Source organism: Solanum verrucosum, unplaced genomic scaffold (genome assembly GCF_900185275.1).
Source record: "Solanum verrucosum unplaced genomic scaffold, falcon-dt-bn FXZP01000088.1, whole genome shotgun sequence".
NCBI lineage: Eukaryota > Viridiplantae > Streptophyta > Magnoliopsida > Solanales > Solanaceae > Solanum > Solanum verrucosum.
Genome location: NW_026020077.1, coordinates 833,541 through 856,673, shown reverse-complemented (window position 1 = coordinate 856,673; position 23,133 = coordinate 833,541). Strand labels below are relative to the sequence as shown.

Genomic DNA, 23,133 nt, shown 5'->3' with positions numbered 1-23,133 from the left:
ATCCGATGGTGAACGGATTAAAATTTTACAGTTAACGGCTTATCGGTGGGGGCAGATTGCTCAATTTTCTTATTTGGTAAACCGTTAACCCATTAATTATTATTGTAGTTACCCTTTTACTGTAAATATATTTGTTAAGTAAATACTTATGTGCAGACACCCTCAAAATTTAGATTTTCATATGTGTCTCACCGTGATTTACAATTACTAAAGCACCAAGTTAAGTAGGGCTAGAAAAAATATTTTATTTGATGGGAGATTACTATATTGAGTGGAAGAATGGAGCCATTCGACAACTGTCTGTTATTTTTTAATATGATACTGAACTAACCAATAGCTTATTAGTTGGCTAATAAGCCAAATCATTAAATATAATTATTCATCCATATAATAAATAGTCCTACTCAATGAATGTGATTGTTTTTTGGACAACACTTATTTTGAGAGAACGAAATTACTCTCTTTTGTCTAACAATACTTGTCCACGGTTAACTTTGCATATTTCTTAAGAAATTATAAATAGAAAAATAATTTTACTATATCACTCTTTGAATATAATAAATACAACGTCTTGAAAAATCTAATTGAGAAATGACTATAATTAATTATAAGAATAAATTAGAAACTAAATGTAAAATCATACATTGATTTCATAAAATGAACAAATATAATTCAACATTTACTATTGTTGGACAGAGGGATTATCTAATTATGATGTCACCAAAATTAAAAGAAGAAAAATGTATTGGGAGAATGAGAAGTCACCGTCCAAGATTGAAATTGCGCGAATGACGAGGCAGTGAACTCATACTTCCAACAAATTCATAATCTGATCACTTTTGGCCCGCACACTACTTCCGTGTGACGTTCTCCTTTTCATTTTCCCCAATTTCTTTCCTCTTTCTCACTGTTTAATTAACCTAATTTACTTACTTATAATGGCGGATTGGGGACCGGTGTTGATAGCGGTGGTGCTGTTCGTACTATTATCGCCGGGGCTGTTGTTCCAGTTACCTAGCCGTGGAAAAGTGGTGGAGTTCGGCGGGATGCAAACGAGCGGCGCTGCTATTTTGGTACATGCCGTCATTTACTTTGGTCTCATCACTATCTTACTTATTGCCGTCGGCGTCCATGTTTATGCCGGTTAATCAAACTCCGATCTGTATTTTCTGTTTGTTGCTCTTTTAATTATCTTGTACTTTTTGTTTGTTTACGAATCGTTAATTACAGGGACGGATTGTTGCTTTTTCATCTTCGAATTACTTACAAAAAAATAAACATCTAGCGCCTGCCCTAAATGAAGTAGTTTTCGCTGCACTGTTGTCCCCATTCCTAGTCTAGATTAAAGGGGGTAAGTTTTTTTTTTCTTTTTCTAACCAGATAACCCGCTGTAATCACAATCTTTGTCACAGCCTCTGCCTTGATTATGCATTCTGTGGTGAGCATCGGGTAAATCTTCATCGTGTAAGTACACAGCCTGCAGATATAAGCCTTATACAATAAACTCGACTCAAAAGATATTGAGGAGATGAGTCATGAGTCATCTGTGGACTACCCTCCAAACCAAGTGAAAGACAAAAAAAAAAAAAAAGGGGTGAGGGGGTAATAATGTAATCCATTTAATGATTTGGTTGGTGAACAAATAGACTATTTGAAATGAATTGATTTAATAAATAAACTAATCCTTCTACTAGTCTAGTACTTATTAGACAAATAGATGGTCATATTTTTATGAGTTAATTTTATTTCTCCTAATCATGCAACAATAAGTTCAAATTTATGCAAAAAAAAATCCTATTCTTGGTCACATTCATTATTTTTGGATCATCTTGCCTCGATCCAAAAGGAGATCGGCTGGGTTGGAAGGTTGGGGATTCCTTAGATAAACTTTATTTCCTTCTATCATATCACATTAGGTGAATGTTTTTAACTTTTTATTTTTTTGGGCAAGTTTACTTTATGATGCAGTGTTTACCATCTATAATCTTCGAATATTCCAACGTCACTGTTATCGATTCTGAAAATCTCCTCCACCCCCACCCCCTTCCAAAACACGAATTCAAAAATTCAAAATTATCAGGCTCCAAAAGAAGTATCGGACACCACACTAGTGCAACTTATAAGTTGACACCATTTTGTAAATCCAAAAAAAAAAAAAAAAAAAGGAAGGAGGAGGAGGAGGTTTTCGATCAAAATATACTTGTCAAGCTTTTAAAAAAAGTTTAAAACTTACTTCAAATTTTAATATTTTATAAAATAAGCAAACTAATCATGACCCCAATTATACTTCTGTCTACCTAATCCTTCCGAGTAACAATGTTGCTTCGTTTACTCTGACAGCATATTTGAAAATGCATGCTCACTGTGAAAAAATAGCTGGTTACTGTCATTGTTATTATTTATTTTCTTGCACCAATTGATCTTTGTAACTAATTATTATAATAACTGGTAATTATGTTATTAATATTTTTTATTAACATACCGTATTATATTTTTGAATAAATATTTAGCTAATTATAAAAATGATAATTTTGTGTCAAACTTATACAAAATGCCATTATATTCCTCACATATAGTGATTACTATGGTCAAATCAAAGATAAAAGTGGAAAGCATTCATCACGTATACAGCACATATGCGAATGGGCATAAATCTCTTAAAGCTCCATGGTCCTTGGACATTAACCTTTCTTTTCTTAGGACACTATGAAAATGGGATGCCACTAAAACACTCAAATATAAAGTAGCTCTACGATGAATAATTGCTATTTTGTCCCTTTTGGTCCAATGTTGAACAAAAGTTTGACGGTTCAAATTGAGTTAAGATAATAAGTGAGCAGGTCAATGAATCTTCCAAACTTAGACGGATCACATTTTCATGGCTAATTTTATCATTTCTAATTACACGATAGGTTCCAATTGAAGTCAAAGACCTATTCTAGGTCAAGGTTATTATTTCGAGGTCACGTCTAAATTTGATCCAGAAGGAGATTGATTGGGATGAAAAGTTTGGACTTCCTAAAGAGAAACTTCATAATTCATATCCCAGTATCCACAACGTAATATGCCATGATACATATCACTTATGCAATATTCACCATTTATAATCTTCGAATATTCTCCTCCCCTAACTCTAAAGGAAAAAATAGACAAATATGATCGGAGGTGGAGGTGGAGGTGGAGGTGGGCGTGGGGACTGGGGCGTAAGGGCAAAGGCGTATCTAGGATTTCAAAATGATGGGTGCACTATTACAAAAAGATTGATCTAAGATATAAATTTGATCGGTTCGACATTTAGGTTCTAAGATATATATATATATATATATATATATATATATTAGTTAAAATGCCAAAAGAGAACAAGAAATATAAAATTCAAATTTCTAACCTCACGTAGAGAGGTGCACCCAGTCATCATCGCATTATATGATACTCCGAGTGTGGATTTACACATCTTTATATCAATAATTTTTTTAAAGTATAACACTACTATAAATATGATCTCGGGAGGGGAGCATGGGTTCATGTGAACCCGGTGACCCCCCTTGGATACGCCTCTACGTAAGGGTGAAAATGAGGTGTGTTGATAAGATGATCACTGTGGAATACTGAAGAACTTGATTTCCTTATTTCTATTAGGAAAGTCATTTATTCCTTATTGTTAAAAAACATATTTTTCTGAAAAATTTAACCAACTGAACATGAAAAATTCAAAAGATAGTTTCCTTCATATCGGACACACCCTAATAAAAGCGAGAAAAGTATATAACCCTCACATCAAACGTTTGATTACAATTTACATTAATGTTTATAGTAGATCGAAATTCCATGAGATTAACAACCAGACAGAGAAGAATTACTTTTCCAAACCAACTAATTAGTATATAGACCAATGTTGGTACAGATTAAATAGAAAGAATTGACTCAAATAGGACTTAAAATAGACAACAAATATATAATATAAGCATAATTCATGAATAATATATGTATAATTAATATATAATCTATGTATACGTAATAAAAAAAGAAGTAAACAATGAATCCGACAAATCAGCCCAAAGAAATGGGCATCAATCTCTTAAATCTCCCACGTTACTTGGACATTAACTTTCTTTTCCTAGGACACTTGAGTAGTGTGTTCCTTAGTGGGGATCAATCTGGGTGAGATGTACTAGGAATATCATATCACCTTTGACTGTGGAGCTTTGTTGATTGACTCGATGCGTTTGCTACGAAGATAAATATTGTTTTAAATAAATAAATAAATTGAAAATAATATCTCAAGAATAAATATACATTTTTGGAAAAATTACTTATATACACACATTTACTTACCTTAATATTCATTTATTCCTACCTTTTTTTAAAAATTCAAAAATCATTTAATTCTCCCAATTCATAAAATCTTCCGGATACATAAATATTTCACTCATATTTTCAGCCTACACCCATGTTTTCCACTCCCCATTTTACTCCTCCATTTTATCCCTAAATTCTCTCCACTTCTTTAGCAGTTACAAATTTCAAATTCATTTTGATTTTCAGAAGGTGTCTCTCTCAAGTTTATCAATTAATCTATTTTTGAATTCCAAATCTTTTTTTATTTCCAATTAATGATTTCAAATTATTCAAGAGGTAGATTTCTTTCCATCCCTTCAATTTTCGATTTCTTTTATTATTATTTTTTAATTTTTTCATCTTAAAAAATAAAAATAAAATTATCTCTGCCCCCTGCCCAAATTGAAATCTTATTGAACCTTTGCAATTTTATTTAATCATATTGTTGTTGAAAATTTTTCTTGAAAAGTATTTATTTTCTTTTAATGTTTCTACTATTGAAAAACGTCCAAAAAAAAAAAGAAGAAAAAAGTTGGATCTGCCATAACACGGCCATCACTATCAAAAATATAAATTCTTAACGGTTATTTTGAGTCTTAAATCAGTCTTTGTTAGTGTTATCATTGATGTGATACATCACTGCTACAATAACCTTTGTTTTATGCAATGTATAATGTTCATATGTAAGGTATTGATACATAATTCTAATGTTGTTGAATCTTTGATTTTTATCATGTTCGATAGAAATGTACTTGATACATAAACTTTGTGTTATTTATCACACACAAAAAAGAAGCTATTTTGAAACAATTACATATATAATGTATTTTTTTTAATTTTAAAATATAGTATTTCTCAAACAAAATAAGATACATAAATAATAATGTATCATACACTAATTTTTTAGTTATGATACGTAAATTCAAATTTATACTAAATATATATGATACATAACAATTACCAAACAATAATGTATCGATCTCAAACTTAAATCTTATGGGCAACACTTTCTTATTTAATGTATCTAGTAGAAATACAACATTTATCAATTTAAATTGAAAGGATCTTCATGATCTCAAACAAAATAAGATACATAAATAATAATGTATCATGCACTAATTTTTTAGTTATGATACGTAAATTTGAATTTATACTAAATGTATCTGATACATAACAATTACCAAATAATAAAGTATCGATCTCAAACCTAAAATCTTACGGGCAACACTTTCTTATTTAATGTATCTAGTAGAAATACAACACTTATCAATGTAAATTGAAAGGATCTTCATGATGTATCTTCTCAAAATTTTCGATAATTTTGAATCAAAATTGAAAGAATCTTCAATGAACTAGGAGAATAATTTTGAAACTCAAAATTTTCAACAATTTTGAATCAAAACGGAAAGGATCTTCAATGAACTGGAGAAGAATTTTGAATCTCAAAATTTTCGACAATCTTGAATCAAAATCAAAAGGATATTCGATGAACTTGAAGATTCACAAAAGAAATCGTTTGTCCAACAACAATTCCATCACTTTTGTAGCCTTCATAACTCACCTCGCTTATCCAAAATTTCGACAAAAGTTTTTATGAAACAGAGAGAACGATGAACAAGAAGAAGAAATTTAATTTTTGAATATTTTGGTTTGTTACACTATATGATTTTGAATTCTTGACAATAATTTGGAATGGAATAACCTCATTTATGGGGTCTTAATTTGATTTTCAGCTCTTTTTCCCTTATGCAACAAATGGATACTATGAGATTTTAATTTGATTTTTCAGTTTTTTTTTCTTAATAAGTGCAACAGATTGATACATAATGTATTAACAATAATGTATTCGAAATGTCTAAAAAATATGAGATTTATGTAATTACAAAAATAATAGGGATAGAAGGTAATTTAGGTTTTATACTATGATATTTATGTAAGTTATACTTTATTTTTTAGAAGATTGGGATGTTGGAGAAAAATTAAATACTTGCTTGTGGTTAGTTAATTAAGATGATGAATTTATTAAGGGAAAATCACTTACCTGTACCTTTTTTAATCGGTAAAGGGCCTAAAATACCCTTGAACTATTAGAAATGGTACAAAATTACCATATATCCATCTATTAGTCCTAAAATATCCTTGCTGTCTACCTTTAGGTCCTATATTGCCCTTTATTTTTAACGGTCCTAATTAAAACTTAATTAATAAATTCATTAATGACGTGACAATTTTCTATTGGTCAGATTTTAAATAACCTAAATTAATTTAAAAACCCACCCATTCCCAAATTCATTTAACCCATCTTTTATCATCGTCTTCCTCACAGCAAAATGGCAAATCATAGAGAAAAGCTACAACCTTTTCTTTTTCTTATTTACATCCCACCTACATTCTTTGAAAAAGAAATAAAACCTAGATAATTTACATAAAGGAGATTATGATATTTCTTGAGCAAATTTTTGAGTAGAATCTATCTAATGAATCCAAAATAAAGTAATCCAAAAGATTTGGTTTCTTTCTCATCAAATATAAGTGGGCAATGGTGATGAGAATTTTGTGTCATTGGCTGAATTTGATTTTCTGTTTATTTATGCAATCGTTGCCCAAAAAGGTTTTATTTCTTTTTCAAAGAATGTAGGTGGGATGAAAATAAGAAAAAGAAAAGGTTGTAGCTTTTATGCTCTATGATTTGCCATTTTGCTGTGAGGAAGACGATGATAAAAGATGGGTTAAATGAATTTGGGAATGGGTGGGTTTTTAAATTAATTTGGGTTATTTAAAATCTGACCAATAGAAAATTGTCACGTCATTAATGAATTTATTAATTAAGTTTAAATTGGGACCGTTAAAAATAAAGGGCAATATAGGACCTAAAGGTAGACAACAAGGGCATTTTAGGACTAATAGATGGATATATGGTAATTTTGTACCATTTGTAATAGTTCAAGGATATTTTAGGCCTTTTTCCATTTTTTAATTACCACATGAAATTAGTCCTACAAGTTAATTAATTATGATCCGACAAATTAGATACTTTCCTCAAAGCAAAATTAACCAAAAAGCCTAATTACTTCAAAGAAGTCATTATGTTGTTTGATGAACTCTTTTTTAAGATAATGTTGGAGACCAGGCTGTGTTTATATCATCCCTAAATTGGGACATTAAACTTTGTGATATACTATCAATCACTTCCATATGACACGTGTCGATGAGTAGTAAGGGCTACTCATTGATCCAAAATACTTACGTGTCGATTTATTATATACTTAATTTTAAAATGTCCCCCACTCCCCTACCATTCCAATTTATAGTTAAATAATTAAGATTTTCATGAAAAGAAGTAGAAATATAAAAATTATTCTTCCTCTGTTTTATTTTATGTGGCACCGATTAATTTAGCATAATATTTAAGAAGAAAAACCCCCCTCTGCCTGCATCTCTGAAACTTGCTTTGCTTTTTTGCTCTAAAGACTCCGCCTGCTTCACACCTTTTATGGGGAAATACTTTCGCACCAGTACTAATTTGATTAGCATAAATGAACCTCTGCTGAGCCCTTGAAATTTTACATAAGAAGACTTTTTAAACTTGTGGTCTAAAATAATTCTTAGAATATTTTATGTTGTTTTAAATCATTTTATTATGACTAAAAGAAGAATTTTAAAATTAAATTATTTCTAATTATAGTAAAATGACATTCTTTTTGGACAAACTAAAAAGGAAAAGATACGATTAAAATGGGATGGAGAAAGTATACAAAGAAAAAATTGAAGGAATTTAATATATAGAATATTTTAATTTATATCCATGACTTAGAATTTTTCGGTAAAAGGTTTCAATTGGTAACTATTCCCTGGGTTTATGTGAAATATATTTGTTTTAATTTATAATTATTAAATTTTATATTTTTAAATCTAGTAAAGATCTTCTTATAACTGTACAAATAATTGAAAATTTTCTTGAACTTGAACAAATAAATAGCCGTAAATAGCATTTTTCTAGGCTTTATCACAATTCACATAATTAAGTCGGAAAATTCAGAAGCTTTATAGCCGTATCAAGGGTTTGTTTGAGTGGATTTATAAAAAGTAATTTATAAATTCAAAACTAAAAGTTACTATAAGTAGAAGATATTTTACTTTTGATTTATTTTTTATTTTTTTAGCTTAAAAGTGAGTGCTTTAAATCACTTTTAACCTTTTCAAACACCTTTAAATTACAAAAAATGCTTAAAAATCAAAAGCATCTTAAAAACAAGCTAATCATGTTTGGACCAAAATAATTAGGTGTCATGCTGAATCTAGCAAAACAAATCTCGAGAGACCACGAGTAAGAAGACAAACGAGAAATATATCATATGACACAAAGATTTAACGTGGTTCGATCAATCGACCTACGTCTTCAAAGGAGATGAGCAATCCACTGTATAAATATGAGAGTACAAAATCTAGAGAGAAATAATATCACCTAATTCACTAGAATACAAAGAGGTTCACGTATCACTTGTGTCCCACAAATTCTCTTCCCCTAACAAAAACTCTTAAAGTCTCTAGAACTACATTGTGAATGTTGATTACGTTAGAAGGAACGAGCGTTTGTTTATGGAGTCTTAAGCTTTTTCTTACGAGAAAGGATTAGACAAATATGAATACTTTATGTTTTTCTTGTAGAAAAAAACATATTTATATTAAGAAACTCATGACAAATATCCAACAAATCCAAATAGGTACTAAAGATTCCTTATCAACTCTTTTTTTTTACCACTAGATAGTGTCTAGCGGTCTTTTATTAAACATAAAAAATATCAATAGGGACAAGTATAAGCAAGGGGGGCTAGGCCTTACTTTACTAATCCTAATGAAGTACCTAACTTCTGCTACCTAACAAGCATGAAGAAAATAAGAGCTAGAGAAAACTAAGTATATGATGTTATTACAAATGAGGATGCTTAAATAATGTAAAAATATGTCAATCAAGAAGAAAGTTGAGTTACCAGCCTCAAACTTTCTATTACTAAAGCATGAATTAAAAAAGATTGATTGCCCATCAATAGTAACTTGAAGTATTTTTCTCTTGTTTTCTTCTTCAAACCTTTCCAACAACACTTGATGATTCATACCTTCTTTATGGATTTATTGGATCTAGTTGAACCTATTGATACTGTCAAATGGTTTTGCTTTGCCTGTCGCATCGGTAGGTGCCTTGGAACAAACTCCTCAGTCATTTTACCGTCCCAACTATGTTGCCTTCCATATGTCTTCTTTTTGCTTTTGTTGCTTCCACTTCTTTGTTCCCTAGGTGATATATCCCCTTCCCTAGCCACTCAATCAAAGCAAATGTCCAACATATTGTCTTCCCCATCTTCATCAAGAGAATCCTCACCCAAATCCACTCCATCTTCATCAAGAGAATCCTCACCCAAATCAATTGTATTTGACACTAAGACACTTTATTCCTTATCAACTCAGTCTAGACCAATACCTTTTAAATTTGTTAGTTGTCGCTATAAGCACTTTATTCAATTTATGTCATTTTCTTTAGTTATATCGCTATAAGTACTTTATTCAAATTATGTTATTTTCTTTAGTTATATCACACTTATATGTATTCGTTTTTTAGATTGTTATGTTAAACAAATGTAAAATATATTATTTTCTTTTCATTATACGCCAATTCCAGTTCTATTCGAAGTTGATATGTATAATTAAAGGAGATTTCATATTTCATGTGGTTAACTAAATTATCTAATAGACAAATAATAACACGCTCATAAAGTTTTTGCGAACTTTGAATTGAAATTATCTAAGCAAAATACTTAAATAGAAATTAAGTATATTTAATATTGAAAAAATGAAGGTTTGTCGTGTCTATCAACGAATTTCATTCCTAGGGCATGTCAAGTGCTAATCCTTACGAATAATCCGACCAAAAACATCATCTCTTTTTTCTTTTTTTTAATGATTTTAATAATTCAAAGATGCTTAATTGGTGAATTCTCCATCAAACAATAAAAACAAGCTCAAGCATAGTATTTAGGCCACAAAAGTATATAAAAATTAATGCGTTGATATACAATTCAATATAACGAACATTTTAGTTAGTACCAATAATTATTGTGAGATAGAACATCCTTTTTTTAATCCGTCATGGTGAACTCACTCAAATTCTGAACTGAACTAAAAATATCATGCTAAAGATCGTTTAGTTTAGCGACTTAGAGTCCTCGGCTCTCGATCTTTAAGGTATAATATTTAGAATGGTGTTGAAAATAGAATAAATTCAACAACAGATCGCGAAATCTTGATGATTTTTTCTTTTAAAAAATAAAACAAGAAGCTTTCGCCTTTCAGCAACGCTCTTATCTAAGCCTTTTCAAGTTTTAAAGTGTCAATAATATGTCCGCCTAATAATTTTACCCAAAATATTTTTTTAAGAAAACCATGATTAGTTGAAAAAAAAAAATACATGAGCGACCTATCATGAGGTAAGGTCAAATTACATTAAACCTTGGTTTATAAGTAAAAAAAAAAAGTTTAGTACTACATAATTAAGATATTACGTCAAGATTGGCCATGATGAGGTCATGACATAATTCGAGGGTCGAAAAAATTAAAATTACATGTGTATATATATAATATGGTGCGTTTATTCAATTTCTTAGGTAAAATAAAAGGAAGGGGAAAAAGAACAATACTCCAAAAAAGTCCATTAAATTATCTATCATTCGAAGAATGGGGAGAGGGAAAGTGGAATTGAAGAGAATAGAGAATCAAACAAACAGGCAAGTTACCTTCTCCAAGAGAAGAAATGGTTTACTTAAAAAAGCTTATGAACTCTCTATTCTATGTGATGCTGAAGTTGCCCTTCTTCTTTTCTCTCCTTCCGGCAAACCTTACCATTTCGCGAGTCATGAGTAAGTCGTCTCAAACTCTTTGTACTATTTTTAATTAGGACAAGTTCTGTGAGTTCAGTTATATATACTCGTGGTGCTCGATTATATTTGTTTATGACACAATCATGAGATTAATGGTTTTTTTTTTAAATTAATGGATCGATGTAGCATCGAAAGGACTATTTTAAGGTACAAGAATGAAGTTGGGTTGTCCCAAAATAGCGACCAAGGCCTCAGAGCTATGGAGGTAATTAATTACTTTAATTTCCTCTTAACGATTTACTCAAATATGTCATCAAACTTTGAGAAAAAGTTTATCTATGTCATCCGTTAAAAAATTGACTCATCTATGTCATTTTCGTTTGAGAAAAATGCTATGTCATTATTTGTTAACTGAAATAGCATAAATATTGAGTCAAACTTTTAAGGATGATATAGATGAGCCTTTTTTAAAGTTCGATAATATATTTGATCTTTTTCCTGATAAAAAATGATTTAATTAATGATGTGGCCGAATCATAATTGATCATGTGTAAAAAAAATAATTTTACAAAATCGAAACTATTTTAAGTTAACAAATAATAGCATGGAGCCTTTTCTCAAACGAAAATGGCTGATGAGTAAACTTTTAACGAATGACTAGATTGGTCTTTTCTAAAAAGTTTCATGACATACTTGAGTCTTTTCTAAAATTAATAAACTTCTGATAATTAAGAGCCAGGGTAACTTTTTTTTTTCTAACTAAATATGTAGTTTGGTTAATTCTGATGAGTATTAATTAATTCTTCTCATGGATTAGGTTTGGAGAACTAAGATTGATGACATGACAAGAACAATACATGAACTTGAAGCCAGAGATAAGTATGTAATTGTGATCTCTGTTTAATTTTCGTATATTACTCTTGTTTAAATATATTTTGAGTGGAGTAATGAAACGAATTTAGGACATGCTCTTTAGATTGTTATATAGGGATAATTATCACTATAATAAATAAAGAATTTTGTAGTAATTACTTAACTATAATAAAATAGTTGGTGATATATTATATTTAACAATAATAATAAGTATGAGTATTTTATAACTTGCACTTTATATTTTACCAGCTGTGAGTATTAACTTAATTACCACTAAATATCACCTTTGTTGTAGTATACAAATCTGAATGATTCGATCATCTAATTTGCAAAATATGTACAAAGTGTATATATGTTGTGCATATACTTTATAATAAATATACTTATACACGAATAATATATGTTTTATATATATTTCAGACATTCAATTATGTTAAATAAACTAGTTGGTCGAGCGGTATATATCTATAACTTTATATATTTTGGGCAGGCATTTGGCTGGAGAAGAGTTAACAAGTCTTGGCATGAAAGAATTGAAGCAATTGGAGCGTCAGCTCAGAATTGGGGTTGAACGCATTCGATCTAAAAAGGTTATAATTAAGTTATATATTTACAATAAAAATTTAATTATATACATATTTTTAATTTTTTTTTATTGATTTCCACCAAATATTATACTTGATATATAATTAAGAACAAAATCTAATTATAGTTTATTTACTCTCATGTAACAGAGACGTATCATTTCCGAACATATTAACGGGCTTAAGAGAAGGGTGAGACTCTAATTAATGAGGAAAACAATTTTTAAAATTTAATTTTACAAAAAGAATAAATTAATTTGGAATTTCTTATGCAAATTATGTGGGTTAATTAATATTTTGTATTGGTTGATGCTTGTTTATTAATAGTTTATTGGAGTTTTAATTTTCTATTAGGGTGTGTTTGGTTTTGGTATGAAGGAAAATGTTTTTTCTAGAAAATAATTGTTTGATAGAGTTTCTTACTTTAGGGGTTGATAAGGAATTAAAAAAATAATACACCAAGAACATTTATGTGTAAGTTAATGTAATATTATGAAGGTGAGATGAGATGAAGAGTGGAGGTTCGGTGTGGAATGATCAAAGGAATAGGGAAATCTGAGACGTTGACTGAATGGAAAAAAGACAATGAACTTAAAGTTTTTTTTTATGAAACTTTTTTTTTTCAAAAAAATATTTTCCTCCCTACCAAAGTCACCCATATTAATAGCTAAGCATATATGCAACTAATTAATTAAAAGACCAATGCAAAATGTTAATGATTTAGAAAGTTAAGAGAAAGTGAAAAACATATTAATGTAATCTAAAAAGAAAGTAATTAACTATACATTTTTAGTAATGAGCTTAATTGTGTATTCATCTTACTTATGCAGCATAAAATCCTTCATGAGGAGAACATCCATCTTCAAAAGCAAGTGAGTCTGCTTATATGTTAATTTTGAAGTAACTGTATAATACTAACATTTTATAAACTTGAAGGGGAAGAGATGTGAATATGCCTCACTTATTTCATTACGACATTTTTTTATATTTTTAAATTTTGTTTAAATTTAAAATATCCAGTACTCTCAAATTTTAAAAAGAAACTAACTCTTATTTTCCCAATAATATTTTTCTATTGTACTAAAGAAAAGTTGGAAAAAACAAAGTCACATTAAGTGCGAAGCTACATTTGTTGAATATTACTTTGATTAGTTAAACACCTATACTAAACTTAACTGTTTGATACCTTTATAGTTGATTTTACACAATTTGTGTATATATGTATCTCCACTTATTTATTTCACAATGCAGGTAATGTTGTCTGAAATAGAAAGGAGTTCAAGGATTCTTGATTCAGATGCAAGTGAGTTACTTTCTAAGGTAAACTAATTTAATAAGTCTATGAATATCTTTTATTAATTATATGTATTATTCATGTTTAATTTGATTATTCTAACACTTCCCTTTTTTCTTTTGTCTCTTTTTTGCTTTCTTTCTGGTTGTGTAGGGACGAAGAATAATATATGATTTGTAGATCTTCAATTATATGGTCGTGTAAAGCGCCTACCTTAAGTGAACGTATACTTAGTATATATTATAAAATAGTGTGTACGGTATATTTAAAGATGATAATCTTTTCGTGTTGTTTGAATGTACTTATTTATTGTCTAGAATTTTTATTCTAAGTCAATGTTGAATTAAGAAAAGGAAAAAATAAATGTACTATGTTGATATTATAATTTGAATTAGAAATTTTTTGTCCAATTCTAAGCAGCTATTAATTACATGATATGCATCTGATTATATATTTATAATCTATATATGAAATATTGTATAGTTTGGTTTTGTGGTATATTGCAAAAAGAAATTGATATTATTTTCCATTTTCTTTTAACCCTTTACCATTATATTGATGGATTGAAAAGGGAAAATGGGGAAAGCGTGTAATAGACATTAAAAAAAAAAAAAAATTTAGATGAAAAAGTAAGTTATAAATAGGCAACAGATTGATCAATAAATAAATTATTATTCAATTTTTTTCAGAAGTTTGCATAGGCTAAGATAGATTATGTCAAGACAAAAAATAATGAGTTATAATTCAATTCGTCAAACTTAAAGCACTTTTTGCTTCTTTCTATTTGAAGATGTATAATTGCAAGAACACACCAAATTAAATCTCAAATACTCATCAAAAGGACTACTTTGGCTCTGGTACTTTAGTGTTCTTTCCTTTTTTGATATTTGTGTGAAACTGAATGTTTACAGTTTAATTTTTTTTTTTTTTTTAAAAATGGACTAACATATCCTCAATAAGTTGAGTGGTGTATAAATGGTAAAAAGACGTTGATAAGTGGAAAATTAAAATCAATGTTAAGTGAGTACGACGTTATATGCAACCTAGTTATCATATTGAATTATTCATATCAGATTGTCACGGTTTTATATAATTTTAAAGCTACAAAAAGGGGAAACTACATTTCAGATCTGTAGCATACAAATTATATTAAAACAATATGACTTCAAACTATATTCGACCAGACTATTTTGTTAGACAAATCACAAATAATACTAGATCTTTATGGTTTCAACCTTTCAATTATATTAGACACCTAGTCTAAATTTAATTTACTTGTTTTTTTTTTGCACCTCTCTTTTATTTATTTCGTTTACTATTTATATCTTTCTCCCTTGTCTAATTCATGTTACTCATAGTACCCTATCTTTGGGACAATGGTATATAAGTCATGATAAACTAATATAACTTTATGTTATATTCAATCTTACCGTTTGATCAAATAATTACAAAATCATAATTATTAAATCTTCATGATTTTTAAATCACAAATAAAAAAACACTGTACATGGTATGAAAGTTTAGCTAAACAAGTATTACTTCAACTTTGTTGCATTGCCAAAGTTCAAAAGTAATTTTGTTTAGAATATATCAATAATTAAGGGTCAAAAGTGCTATTATCCCTTAAATAAAGGCGCATACACTGTAATTATGAAATGTTTTAGGGGCTCATACAACTATCAGAAGCGTATTGGCGCCAAAATGTAATTATTTCTTCTTTTTGGACTAAAAATTCTATTTCAAGCTTTTCCTCAAGCACCCCTAGAAGAAATCGAAAAATACCTTCAAGTCCACGATCCTATTGAATCATTTCATTTCACCTCCATTTGTGAGCTCGCAAAAATCCCTTTCTCTGTCTCACACGCACAGAAGCCGCTTCAAAATCAGCAATGGCGACACTAGGTAGATTATCGAGAAGAGTAATAGCAACAACTCTCTCCGGTCACCTCCGCCACCACCAGAGTCACAATCTCATCCGCCGCACGCTGGCGACGGAAGCTCAGGCGGCAATAAATGAATCGCCGGATCGAGTGAAGTGGGACTATAGAGGGCAGAGGAGGATCATTCCACTAGGTCAGTGGGCACCGAAAATCGCCGTCGATGCCTACGTGGCGCCGAATGTTGTCCTTGCTGGTCAGGTGACCGTCTGTGACGGCGCTTCTGTATGGAACGGAGCCGTCCTAAGAGGAGATCTAAATAAGATTACAGTAGGGTTCTGCTCTAGCATTCAGGAAAAATGTGTGGTTCACGCTGCTTGGTCTTCTCCTACAGGTGATTAGTTCATTTTCCTCGCTTGACTTTAAGTACATTTATGCTGTTTGTTGATAAGATTTGAGTATATTTCATCACAATGAGCTTATTGTGCACTATTAGCTTAGCTGATTTAAATGATGTTTTGGTTTTAATTTATTTATGTCAAGGGAATTTCGGCAATTCATTGCTTAGGTGAATCAGTTGGATATTGATAGGGATAACATGATTTGTGAATGAAACGGGTAGTATGTTAAGGTACTATGACTATGTTGCTGAGAACAAAATTGTATTTAGAAGGATTATGGAACTTAGTGAAGATTGTAGCCTTTGAGTCTAAATGATGTTTCATGTTCCAAAGTCAAATGACTACATCAACTCAAGAAATCTGGAAATCTTGTTGAATGTTCACTGATTAGAACCTTACATTTAACATGATATATATTTCTGTCGGAAGCTTTTAAACACGTAGAAAGCTTGTAAGTCAAGTGACCATTGAATCGTGGTTTAAGTAATTGGTTCAATTAAGGATAGTCCCTTTTGGGACATCTGATAAAATTGGAACAAATTGGTTCTGTTAGGGATAAATGTTGAATTTTTATTATCTATCTCGTCTTTGCCATAAAAGAGGGGCATTTACGTGAAGTAAAAAAATGTCTAGACAACACAACTGAATTTTTTAATGCATAAAAAACATAGTGTAGATCTCCAAGGTATGCTAACTGCAGCAAGACAATATAAGCCTTAATACCCAATGTTTTAAAAAGGAACTGAAACTTTTCAAGGTTTGGGGCTTTAAGCAAGAAGCAAAATGACAGGCTATTGAAGTGATGTAGTTTCCAAAAGGGAGGACGAAGGGAAGAAGGTTATTGCAGCAAAGCTCTACAGGAAATGCAATTTCAAAGCTCTAGAAAATGGAAACGGGCTCTAGTGCAATGCTACTTATAAGCCGTAGCATAGAAGTAGGAGTGAAGGATAATGTCATTGCAGTAGAGCTGTAGGGGAATTGCAACTTCAAATCACTAAGAAGAGGATGGGGAGAGTGGTAAAATTCAGTCAGATTTTTTATTTCCTTGTGTTTCTGTCACAAATGCAAGACAACAAAGTACACATCTCTTGCTCCGACGTTTTATTGCTTCAGCCTAAAAGCAGTTCAATTCTCACTTCCACACTCAGAATCAAGGGGGCCTTGACTTGAAAATATAAGCTCAACTTTCTTAGTGATTTACAGTGTTCAGCAGAAAAATCTTCAGGAAAATAAGGAAAGCTATTAATACGAATTATTAATTGCTTGTTACTTTTCTCCAGATTGTCATTTTACTAGTGTGCAGTGAGTGAGTCATTGTGAATAGATATATGGAAGTACAGGAAGTGAGTAAATAAGTAAGTGAAGTGTTTAAGCAAGAATGCAATCTTAATTGTGGAACTAATATGCTCTTGAAAGATTGTTTGTCAAATATATTCTACAATGTTAGGTTATTTTGACAAAAAATATGGTTGGTAATTAGGATCTTTTAGTTTACACCTATACGCATGTTTGTATTGATGATAACAGTAAGCATCGTTAACATATTTTTACCTTGGAAGAATTGGTTTAATTAGCTTGTCAAATCCCAGTTGCCTGCCCAAGGGCTTCAATATAAGGAACTTGTAAAATTTGTGAAGCTCAGATGGAAACTTTAGAAAGAACTCTGCATAGTGTCCTAAGAGTTCCGGAAGTCAATGGTTAATTACACAAATTTCCACTCAGGTTTTATCCTGGTACCTATAGTCACATGCGAGTTGCGACCTTAAACATTGCACAGACCTCTCTCTTTTTGGGGTTCTGTCTATCAACAATGTTTCAATCCTCAAGCATACATATTTTCCCATTGAAGTACTTTCATTTTGTGAAACAAAAAACACATCTTCATATTTGTTTTGCTTATGAATTTCATCCTTCCATGACATTTATCTCTTCAAAATGAATCCATTACTCTATAAAAAGAAAAGAAAATTAATCAATCAATTGTGATCTCAAGTGCAAATCACAGTAGACACAAAAAACACATCATGATTTCTTCCATCTACCTAAGTCTTAGTGAATATAGTTACTTGATGCATGTGCTGGTGGAAGGTAGTAGGTATCTAGTGGAATAATTAAGATGGGCGCAGGCTGTCCTGGACACCTACGGTCGTAAAAAAGATTAAAAAAATTAATCAATCAATTGCTTCTCAAGTCCAAACCTTTGGGTTAGCTGTAGCCTGTATGAATCTTCTACCTCCATTCTGTTCTAATAGGGCTCGTTTCATCCATTTGTTTCATTACTATGCTAGTAATCATTTTATCCTTCGACGTGATTTAGAGTTCTCCAGAAGTAGGGGTTATGTAAATCTCACACTTGTCTTGATGTTGACATAACAGTAACCAGACTGAAAAGACTAATGGCAAACACTGAACCTAATGTGATGTGATAACAATAACTAATCTTCAATCTTGTCTCCTTTTGGCTAAGATCAAGTGTAATCTTGTCTAGTTTGTCAAAAATATAAGTAGGCGTTTGGCCATGTTTCATTATGAAAATAGAAAAAAATAGTTTTTGTTTTCAAAGTGAAAATGATATTTGGAAATTGCAAGTGTTTACCATGAAATTAACTGGAGTTGTTTTAAAATTTTGTGAGTAACTCAGAGTGAAAAAAACAGTTTTTTGTTGTTTTTGGAATTTCTGGAAGTTCTTGAAAAAAGAGAAAAACAAAATGTTCCAGAATTTTATGGCCAAACATGTTTAAGTGAAAAAGTTTCATGGATAAAGGCCCCCTAAAGAGGAGTAAATCTCAAAAGCATACAATTCTGAAGAAAACAAGTAATAGGTATGCTGAGAAGAAAGAGGATAAAGACTTTGAGCAATTCCTTGGTGAAGGAAATGGGAATATGGTGAGTTGCAGAGGGAAGAAAGAGGGTTCAAGGCTCTTTGGTTGAAGGGAAAACGTATGAGGTAAAGAGGGTCTAAGGCTCTTTGTTAAAAGGAGAAGTATGCGGCAGCCACGAAGGAGATTGTAGTGACGTGGACGAAGGAGAATGTAAATAACAAATTATTACATCTAGGAGTGCCTGTGACTCATTACATGGGTTAAGATTATTGTTCTCCTAGTTTTTAGTACTCCCTCTAGTGCATATTAAGTGAATTGTTGAGGTAGGACTCACCCCTTAAGAAAAATGTTTGAGGACACGAATCAAAGGCTACTTTCTACTATAACCCTTCTGATCATTCCCAAACTATTCTCCTAGAAAATGTTAAGTAGTTAAGAACCTTATTAAATGAAGGGTAAATATGAAAAGAAGTCCCAACAATTTCTCTTGAACTTTGAATAGTTGACTTATTTTGAATTATGAAAAAAGTCCCAACAGACTTAATATGGACTAGAGAGAGTAGTGATTATTGTTTTTCTAATTAAAAAACATAAAAGAAGGGGAATATGATTTTTAGCAAAAGCATTCATTTTATTGTGTTGTGGTGGGGAGCTGTGGGATGCTTTATCCTCTCACAAGGGATAACATAACTTTTTGAGGAAGTTTTTTTTAATCTTTTTGAGAAAGACAAGGGGTAACATAACTTACACAGATATACCTCTCATATTCTTGTTGTATGCTGCTGGTTTAGATGTCTAGGAATGAGTAACCACAAAAATCTTGAGATTGAAGAAAATGAGTGCCGCTCTCACCATAACTTTGTAATGACAAAACTACCCTACAAAATCATATTTTCTGTTAGCAACCTAAATAACTCAATCTGAAATGACGTAATATTGAAGTTCGGACTGTGGTCCTATGTTAGGACTCTTCAGAAAATGTCAATAGGTGCGTGCTGGATTCTCCAAAAGTAGTTTATTTTTGGATAATCCGACATGGGTGCGGCATCAAAAGTGAAGAGTCCACACAATTTCCTATGATTTTGCTGATTTCATTCTTAAACGACTGCTCTGTTGCTTAAAACTTGAAACCATTCCAGTGGTCATGTTCTTAATATTTTCTGGTTTAGAATTAATTTAACGCTATAAAGTATTAATTTTTATGCGTGGTTAATATACAAAAGAGGTTTTAGATTTCTTTCTCAAAAAAAAATAGAAGAGGTTACAGATTTTCTGCAAAGATTGATAAATATACAGGGCGAGGAGAATGATCTTCAAATGATTTTTAATTACCTAGAGAATCCATTTGATTAAGTGTCAAGAAAAGCCTTTTACTCGGTACTGGAGAAGAAATGATTGATTTTTAAATGTAAATCCTTTAAGTGATATATGAAGGAGTTGTCACAAGTGTGAGATCAGCAGGAGGCGTCGTAGAGGAGTTTTTCATGGTAGTTGGTTAGCGTGTTTTATATTATAAATCTTTCTTGAACGGTTTAACCTATACTTGCTTAAGCTCATTGTGGATGTACTAGCCAATAGTACACGCTATACAGGAGATTCTATGGTGCATACTATTTTGCAAATGATATTATTTTAATGAAAGAAAGTAGTAGGAGAGTCTATCAAAAGCTTGAACTATGGTTGCAGCACTCTTAAAATTAAGAGGTTTAGTATAAGCAAAACTATGACATAATGGATATACTAAAAGTTTAGCCCACAAAAACAGATTTTTATTTTCGCACCTTTTGCTGCAGTTCATCTTGTCTCTGCCTCCTTCCAAGCCTTTTTGTTTGTGTGGCTCATCTATGGGCTGTCTATAGTAACTCCCCAGGTGACCCAGCTAAGGCTTTTGGAGAATTAAGTCATCCAATGCTAAATGAGAGTTTTTAAGAGTGCTATAATACATGAATGTTAAAGAAAGTAATTACAATCCTGCAGCTGCCTGTTCCTGCAATAACTTTTACTCATTTTTTCTTCCTAAATGTCATAAAGATCTGTCTTTTCATTCTTTCCCAACACATATCTTCATAGTAAAGAGCAGACATGTATCAATGTTGATGAATCTTTTACCAACTCCATCTCAGAAGTCAGATCTTTTAAGAGTTTATATTCATGATTGTCTGTAGTTGCTGCATATTATTAATTTTACTTAGAAGCTGCATTTTCTTGGAGCAATTTAAGGTGACCTTCCCTCAAGTAAAGCTGATTTCCTTCCTAGTCTTCCAGCTATGCAGAATGTTATATTGTCTATCTTTATCTGTTCCTAACCGGATCAAGCTGCAGTTTCTTTGGAATATGTGACGCTTTAATTTTTGCTTTTCATTTAACAGGGCTGCCGGCAGAAACAGTAGTAGACAGGTACGTTACAGTTGGTGCATACTGTCTGTTGCGATCCTGCACAATTGAGCCAGAATGCATTATTGGCCAGCACTCAATCCTTATGGAAGGTTCATTGGTGGAGACTAACTCTATCCTTGAGGCTGGGTCGGTGCTCCCACCTGGGAGGAGGATTCCAACTGGTGAACTCTGGGCTGGGAATCCCGCAAGATTTGTCAGGACCTTGACCCATGAAGAGATAAAAGAGATACCTAAGCTTTCTACTGCAATAAATGATTTGGCCAATGCTCACCACTCAGAATTTCTGCCTTACTCCACCGTATATTTGGAAGTTGAGAAGCTTAAGAAGTCATTTGGTATTTCGATTTAGAATTTTTGTTTTTTCGATTGTACTTGTTGGGAGGAAATAAGAAAATTATAAGACTCGTAAGTGAAACTTAGGGTCTGTTGTTTTTTTAAATGTGATTCTACAATCCGGCGGAGCAAATGTTTGTTCTGGATTTTCTTATAACACTCCGTTGTGTTTTCGGTCATCAATTTGGACATCAATACATCTCGAATATGCTTCGAGATTTCTTGTATTAAATTAGATGAAGAGCTGTAGGTTACTGGATCATTGTGTAAACCTCTCTGGTTAATGCACAGGAACTTGAATGGCCGCATGAGCTAATCGTAAGCATTTGTGGTTTTGCTTGAAGACATAATAAGTTCAATCCATTGATTTTGTTCTCCAAAATTTGGACGGGAATTCGAAATGTAGTATAATACTGCCAGTATCATTTTTTTCATGCAAGTTTCTTATCTCAACTATTTATTGTTTCCTTTACTTACCTAAACTATTACTCATTTTGTATTAAAACACACTTTGATGTTGAGTTGGTCAAATATTGTTCTCGCTAGACAATAGGTGCATGTAGACCAAATACCAATTCAACATTGAGGTGTGCTTCAATATAAATGGAGTGATTGTTTAGGCAGGTGTTTGAGATATCCTTTTGTATTAAAACACACTTCAATTCTGAGTTGGCCAAATATTGATCCCACTTGACAAGACAACATGTGTATGTAGACCAATTCAACAATGAATTGTGTTTCAATAAAAAGAGAGTGATTGTATAGGCAGGTGTTTGAGATATGAAACTCGTAAAAAAATAATAGTTTAAATGTATTTTTGATCATTAATTCTCGAATAATTAAGTGACCATCAGATGGAAGCCGTCAGAGGCAATGTTCCTTAATTTTCCAAGATGAAGAGCATAAAAAACTCTTGTGAATGTAGAAGGGTCAAATACCATCTTTTCCAAGTAATTTCTTTGGGCCACATAATGTGAGTGCTTCACAGAAAGGGACAAAAAAAATTGGTTGAACATATTTATTCCTTCTATTTTTTGTTTAATAGGTTAGGGAATCTTTAGTTTGTGTATGTCTTTATAGCCCATATAATCAACCAATCAGAAAAAGAATAGCTTACAATAATTGTATATAGAACAGGCAGGCTATCCACTAGATATTCTGGCAGGGGAGTACAAACTAATAATTGTGAAACAACTCAACAATTTGCTTCCACATTTCTTCTTCATTTGTTTATGTCGAATGTAAATTATTAATACTTTAATATTCCTACGATCAATAGTTCAAAAGTTAATTGTCAAAAACATATTTAAATTATTATTTTTGACGAGTTTTATATCTTAAC

The 23,133-nt window shown here is 31.3% G+C and overlaps 3 protein-coding genes across 3 annotated transcripts; all 3 read left to right on the top strand.

Annotated features, from left to right (window-relative positions):
- The first annotated feature begins 839 nt into the window (after positions 1 to 839).
- LOC125824196 (uncharacterized) lies at positions 840 to 1,249 on the top strand. Its single transcript, XM_049503557.1, has one exon. It carries the CDS (start codon positions 939 to 941, stop codon positions 1,146 to 1,148), a length of 210 nt encoding a protein of 69 aa, XP_049359514.1. The 5' UTR covers positions 840 to 938; the 3' UTR covers positions 1,149 to 1,249.
- A 9,745-nt stretch (positions 1,250 to 10,994) lies between these two features.
- Positions 10,995 to 14,141, top strand: LOC125824023 (agamous-like MADS-box protein AGL11). Its single transcript, XM_049503378.1, has 8 exons — positions 10,995 to 11,249; positions 11,397 to 11,475; positions 12,028 to 12,089; positions 12,574 to 12,673; positions 12,818 to 12,859; positions 13,498 to 13,539; positions 13,919 to 13,987; positions 14,115 to 14,141. The coding sequence occupies exons 1-8, from the start codon at positions 11,068 to 11,070 to the stop codon at positions 14,139 to 14,141; spliced, it is 603 nt and encodes a 200-aa protein (XP_049359335.1). The 5' UTR covers positions 10,995 to 11,067.
- Positions 14,142 to 15,764: 1,623 nt separating this feature from the next.
- LOC125824185 (gamma carbonic anhydrase-like 2, mitochondrial) lies at positions 15,765 to 21,934 on the top strand. Its single transcript, XM_049503546.1, has 2 exons — positions 15,765 to 16,232; positions 21,431 to 21,934. The coding sequence occupies exons 1-2, from the start codon at positions 15,851 to 15,853 to the stop codon at positions 21,805 to 21,807; spliced, it is 759 nt and encodes a 252-aa protein (XP_049359503.1). The 5' UTR covers positions 15,765 to 15,850; the 3' UTR covers positions 21,808 to 21,934.
- Positions 21,935 to 23,133: the final 1,199 nt, after the last annotated feature.

What these genes read in the sequence shown, in the direction of transcription:
- LOC125824196 (XM_049503557.1), top strand. Translation starts at nt 939, where the DNA reads ATGGCGGATTGGGGACCGGTGTTGATAGCGGTGGTGCTGTTCGTACTA.
- LOC125824023 (XM_049503378.1), top strand. Translation starts at nt 11,068, where the DNA reads ATGGGGAGAGGGAAAGTGGAATTGAAGAGAATAGAGAATCAAACAAAC. An exon ending in TACCATTTCGCGAGTCATGA is followed by an intron (nt 11,250 to 11,396) that starts GTAAGTCGTCTC and finishes GGATCGATGTAG; the next exon opens with CATCGAAAGGACTATTTTAA. An exon ending in CAAGTGAGTTACTTTCTAAG is followed by an intron (nt 13,988 to 14,114) that starts GTAAACTAATTT and finishes CTGGTTGTGTAG; the next exon opens with GGACGAAGAATAATATATGA.
- LOC125824185 (XM_049503546.1), top strand. Translation starts at nt 15,851, where the DNA reads ATGGCGACACTAGGTAGATTATCGAGAAGAGTAATAGCAACAACTCTC. An exon ending in TGCTTGGTCTTCTCCTACAG is followed by an intron (nt 16,233 to 21,430) that starts GTGATTAGTTCA and finishes TTCATTTAACAG; the next exon opens with GGCTGCCGGCAGAAACAGTA.